Raw genomic sequence first — 6137 nt, forward strand, 5'->3', positions numbered from 1 at the left:
AGTAACATGAAGATGGAGAGACTATGCTGAACACATGCATGCATTGGGAATATGGTCATGGAGGCCGGCCCCTAGCTTGGAAACTTTTGAAAAGTGAATTATTTGCATCTGAGCGGAAGTATGGTGTCGGAGAGCAATGAGAACGAGCTAATAAAACTAGCTAGCCAGAGTAGCTAGTTGCCGGTCGATCAATCCAATGGTCATCATCCAAGAGATTCTCGTATATCGATCGATCGGTCGCTGGCCGTGCAGTGTCAACATATATAAGCGCAAATATATGTGCAAAATGCATGAATCCTCCTGACCAATCAATCAACATCAGCATAATATTTTTTAAAAAAAACATTGTACAAATGATGATACTCATAACATGCAAAACACTCATTCATATAAATGTATATGCACACATTTTATCTCCTATGAACATCTTTAAAAAAAGTTGAACCGGTACATCTTAAGATTATTCGGCTATAGAGAGTGCATTCGTAGCTCTAACTAGTATTCTCTTCGTAAAAAAATAAATCTAGTACTAAATATGATATATTTAAACTTATTGCACTAAAGTAAATCGTATCTAGTGCTAGATTTATTTGTGCAAATGCATGCATCACGGCCACATGCACGCAAGTACACGACGAGCAGATCGAGAGAGAGTGTGTGTTTACACTGTTCTGGAATCAATGGCAACATGCCTGATTGAGTAGCTAGCCAAGCTAGCTAGCAGCTGTCGTTTGTTGCTGTTTGTCAGCTTTTTGTTTCTCGTGCGCTATTTCTGCTGTTTTGCTGGAGCACAGTGTTTAGCTTCCCTACAATGTCCTCAGCTGTGACGCTCACCCCGTCCTCCACCTGATGCAAATTAAATCGTATAATTAATATGCATATATATTAATTACGAATGCAAACTCGCGAGAACTTAATTTCATGAGAGTACGTTTTGACGAATTTTCGTGAAGGGTTTTATAATTAGTGGACGCGCATTTATATATACCTGCTATACATATCCACTCAACGACCAGTTATATATAGTACTCAGATTTTGTGGAAGATACGACGAAAAGATGAATTTGACATTCTAATTGATTTTAAGTATGACTTTTAATTTTAAAAATCTCCTCACAGCCGCTTTCATCAATTAATTAATATTGTTGAGGACCGCTGCTATCGATTAAAAAATAACGGTGCTGCCACGCAAGCGTATTAAATAAATGTAGATGCATTCTTAATTATTTTGGTTCCGGTGCATAAATCAATCAATCAATACTCACTTGTCTTTCAGCTTGCCATAATTTTCCGGAGTATTATTTTGTTTGACACCGTGTACATATGCAATAATTAAGTGGACGACGACGGAATCAACAATAAACACGTACTCCATTAAAAAAATACAACCATAAGTTTTCGTATCCAATTTTAATCATCCGTTTTATTTAAAATCTTTTTATAATTGATATTTTTATTAGATTATAAAACATGAATAGTATTTTATGCGTGACTCATATTTTTAGTTTTTTTAAAGAAAATTTAAATAAGATGGACGATTAAAATTGGACACGAAAACTTATGGCTGCGATTATTTTGGGATGGAGGGAGTAATTTCTAGCGAAAATAAATGTGCACAAGAATTTAAATCTATGTAAATTTAATGGGGGAAGTTATGCATTTACTTGCTCCTTCCACTAAATAAGATGGGCGGACATTTTAAAATTTAAGTCTTTAAATATATAACTGACAATTAGCCTAATACTTCCTCCGTTTCATAATGTAAGTCATTCTAGCATTTCTCATATTCATAATGATGTTAATAAACCTAGATTCATTAGCATCAATATGAACGTGAGAAATGCTAGAATGACTTATATTGTGAAACGGAGGGAGTATAATATAAATTAAACTGTATTTGGTAAAAACAATATCATTAGATCAACATTTGCATTTAGTTTATTTCGTACAACTATTATTTTATTGCTACAAATATTATTATATATAGTATATGATATGAGAAATTAAAACTCAAAGATTAGTTTTAGTGATTCCTGATGTGGCAAGTTCGGAAACATGAAGCCATTTTTCTTACTGTGATGATTACAGAAGCCATTATATATGTATAAGATCTAGTTCCGATTAGGTGATAAATATTACCCTATATAGCATATCATAGCCAAAATTTATTTTCAGTGATATTAATTAGTTAACTATACTAGCTACTCCAAGTACTATAGTTTTATCCCAATCAATTTTATTTTCCACCTCTCTTAAAAAAAATATTTTCCACCTAATTATAAGCCACTATGATTATGCATGTATAAAGCAATAAATTTACAATTGACAGGCCCAGCATTTTTTTAATTGAAAATCTTGCAACTAGAAAGTATATAAGAAGTGCATAAAGAATGACTGTAGTCATAAGATATGTTGTACTACATAACATGATTATCATCACGATATACCTTATGAATTTTAGTGTTCTTACTACTCCTGCAGTCAGCACAAGGCAAACCCAGACGTGAATATTAGAGAATGACCATTAATATCAATTGATTAGAAGGGATGAGGCTTCGAACCCAGGTCGTCTAGCCCACCACCTTGTGGAGCTAGCCGAAAAACCTCTAGACGTTTCTCAGCACAAAGCAAACCCATATGCTAGCTGTAGCAAAAGTTTATGCTCCAGCACCAAGTGTAAACTATTTTTACTTACTTACAGCTTTGTCCGCGCTTGTTCAAGAGGATCAATTCGAAATATTCTTAAATCGAAGCGCTTGTGTGTTCATAACCTTACTTGATCTTGTAAATTGTTTAAGGCCCCTTTGAATTGGAGGAAAAATGGAGAAAAAACAAAGAAATTGAAATTCTACACTATTCATGCCTTTGATTCGTAGGAATGAGAAAAGGAAAAATGTAGAAAACTTTCCTATTCCTACAATTCTAGAGCAAAAACGTAGGAAAGTTAACATCCACTCTAACCTCTTGGAAAACTTTCCTTGAGTCTATCTCTCTCATCTTATTCCTGCATTTTTCCTGCGGTCTAATCAAACAGTCATTTCTATATTTTTTCTGTGTTTTGCAATCCCTTGTTTTACACTTGCATTCCTATCAAAATCATGTGTTTTTCCTATTCCTCCGTTTTTTCAATCAAATGGGCCTAAGACTGGTGCCACAAATTTTAAAGCATATAAGCCATACTGGTCCATATTATTTGGACATGTTATATTTGACATTGAGAGATCTAGCTGTAAATTAATACATATGCATGATTCTCCCAACATCAAATATATTTGACCAGAGGGGAATATTAACTACAAGACATATCATGCATTTACAAAAAAAAACACAAAACAAGTTGGTTAAATTCTCTCGAATTAAAACGACGAATTAATTTGTCTTACCTTTGCCATGATGGTTATGATGGCGGTGCATGCCGAGAAGGGCATGACATTGGTGTGCGTGATGCCGAGGTGGAGCCCTTCAACCGCGGCGAGCAGCCGCACCAGCGACCCCTTGCCATTATTCTCGCCGTGGATCCTCACCATCACGTTGCCGTGCGAGATCTTCGCCTCGATCTCCGGCAGCGAGCTTCTCGCCGTGCCGCTGCTGCTGCTTCCAGCCACGGCCGATGACGCTGCGGGGCAGCCGCCGTCCGACGACGACGTGGCTATGCACGGCTTCTTGAGGAGTACTGCCGACTCGACGCCGCCGTTCTGGTGTTGCTCGAGCTCGCTGAGCTTCTCCTGCAGCTCCTTCACGTACCTCACCGCGTCGGAGAGGATCGTCGCCTTGTCCATCTGTTCAAATCGATCGTCGTGTTCAGAGAAGATGGTGAGAGAAATGAGCGAGAAATGGAGATATATGTATTATACCTTCTTGAGGCCCGGGATGACGGTGGAGAGCTCGATGAACCGCTGGTTGATCTTCTCCCGGCGCTTGCGCTCCGCGATGATGTGCTCCTGCGCGTACGGCGCCGCCGACGAGGAGCCGGAGCCACCGCCGCCGTTGCCTTTGGAGGAGGCTCTCCGTGTCTGTGCAGATGGCGATGGCGACACGGCGGCCGGCAGGTATCGAACGCCGCCGCCGCCGTAGCGCGCTCTAGTCGTCGTCGGCGGGTTCGGCGGCGTGGCCTGATCGTTGCACGGCTGCGTCATGGCCGACGAGAAGTTCCAGCTCACGGGCCAGAGGCCGCCGCCGCCGCCGCCGCCCCCGCCGCCCGCGGCGCACCTGACCGAATTTGGCGACGTCGACCATCCGTCGTGCTCCATGACCGCGCCGCCGCCGCCACCGGACACGCTGTCCGTGTCGCCCGAGCTCCAGCTGTAGGAGGCTCGGTGGCCTTCGTGCGCCGTTGGCTCCGGCGGGGCCATGCCGTTCTGCGACACCGACGACTCGCGGAGCGCTTGGAGCGACGGAAAAGTCGCGTTGTCGCCGGCGTACCCGCCGCCGGCAGGCGGCGGCGTCGCCGGCAGCGGGTGCAGGTGCTGCAGCGTCTCCATGGCCCACTCCATGAACAGGCTCGAGTCCTCCATGTCTCCAAAGAGAAAGAACTCTACTAGCTATCTACCTAGACAAAAGAACAAACAAACAAACAAACATTTCACTCTTGAGTCTGATCAATGTCGATCTAGACATCGGAGAGTTATATATCTCCAAGAATCCAAGATTAATTGGACGATCGAGCGAGAGCTAAGCTACATGATTCAAACAGAAAATCGACTGGTCGAACAAAAACTTTTGCAGCCAGTCTGAAGAGAAAACTATTTGGCTACTGGTCTACTGGCAAACAAGCACAGAGATCCATCATCCATGCATCCGGGAGACAGATACAGCTATCAATCACAGTAGCTGACTTGATGCCACTACAGATTGCCCATTGAATTGGAGCTCGTGAAACACACAGAATCGTTTGTAGCCAAGACAGTGGGACAGTACCACTTACCTGCAGATCTATCAACAATCTCTCAGATCCTGCTTAACATGCAAATAATATTTGGGACAATGTATGGAAGAGAGAGTCACTCTGAAGAACACCATTCAAGACTAATCGAGGATTTTTTGTGCTTGGCCTAGCTGGCTAACCACCTCTCTCCATATAAATCATGTCAGAGGCTTTTCTCTTCTTTGACATATATAGAGCATCTCCACTAGGACGACTGCTCCCTTTTGCTTAGTCAATTGCATATATTTTGGTTAAACAATCATGGGATTTTTCATGGTACTTTAGGAGTTGTCATAATCCAAAGATTTGCTACACTAATTTATGGTATCTCTTGATACCTCAACACTTGGAAGGTATCACTAACATTATAGACCTTAAAATGAGTGATTTTGTAATTCTTAAGTAGATACCGAAAGGTACCAATTTTTTAGTGTAATTTATTTAACCTTTTCGTATTGGCATTTTGACAGCTTGTAAGGACCATAAAATTTCTCCCTAAACAAAACATTGATTTGCATGTGCTACCTCTGGTATTTATGTAGTACCATCAATTGTACTATACAGTACCATATATATAGATTAACAAAGTGAAATACCTCACGTGCAGTGTCTCCTAGCTACATTCATGAACAGCCAGTGTACCTATGGAGTTAATGATTTGAACCAAAAGAGGATACGCAATGTGTGTGAGCGCGGTTTTTTTTTGGGGGGGGGGGGGGGAGGGGGGGCGGTGGACTTAATACTTCATCCATCCCAAAATATAAAAACCTAACACAACAGACTATAGTTAAATGATAGTAAAAGGCAGAAAGTCGTATTGATCCTACATGCATATGTACCTTACATTTTGAAAGAGATTCAAAAAAAAGTATGCATGTGTTTGTAGTATTTAGAAAGGAACTTTGGATGGCTATATAGCTCCAAAGTTTCTGTAAATAATTTTCTCATTTGAAAATGAGCCATTTTGTTTTGTACTCTTGGCTGAATCACCTCGTCTTGATAAATATATACATATCGGCTCGCCTTTGTCATGAATCAAACCGACTGCGCCAAAATCGTTGCTAGATATAGAATCTAAACAAAAGGAAGAACAGTTTATAAACGTGCACTTTGAACTTACTTTTAGGAAACAAAAAATAAACGTGCAGTAACTACACTCGTGAAGCAGATGCCTTTTGTGTGTTGGCTTTAAATTTAATTTTGACGTGCTATG

General features: G+C 40.8%; 1 protein-coding gene across 1 annotated transcript; it reads right to left on the reverse strand.

Annotated features, from left to right (window-relative positions):
- Positions 1-222: 222 nt before the first annotated feature.
- LOC127765967 (transcription factor NAI1-like) lies at positions 223-5059 on the reverse strand. Its single transcript, XM_052290951.1, has 4 exons — positions 4925-5059; positions 3855-4549; positions 3384-3779; positions 223-846 (listed from the first exon to the last, which is right to left on the reverse strand). Exons 2-4 carry the CDS (start codon positions 4512-4514, stop codon positions 745-747), a joined length of 1158 nt encoding a protein of 385 aa, XP_052146911.1. The 5' UTR covers positions 4515-4549; positions 4925-5059; the 3' UTR covers positions 223-744.
- Between the last annotated feature and the right edge of the window lie 1078 nt (positions 5060-6137).

The sequence above is a fragment of the Oryza glaberrima genome, chromosome 3 (assembly GCF_000147395.1).
Source record: "Oryza glaberrima chromosome 3, OglaRS2, whole genome shotgun sequence".
NCBI lineage: Eukaryota > Viridiplantae > Streptophyta > Magnoliopsida > Poales > Poaceae > Oryza > Oryza glaberrima.

Excerpts from the sequence above, each read along its gene's own strand:
- LOC127765967 (XM_052290951.1), bottom strand. The coding sequence starts at position 4,514 with ATGGAGGACTCGAGCCTGTTCATGGAGTGGGCCATGGAGACGCTGCAG. Across the intron at positions 3,780-3,854 it reads TCATCCCGGGCCTCAAGAAG|ATGGACAAGGCGACGATCCT; the intron begins GTATAATACATA and ends CGATTTGAACAG. Across the intron at positions 847-3,383 it reads TCATAACCATCATGGCAAAG|GTGGAGGACGGGGTGAGCGT; the intron begins GTAAGACAAATT and ends AATTTGCATCAG.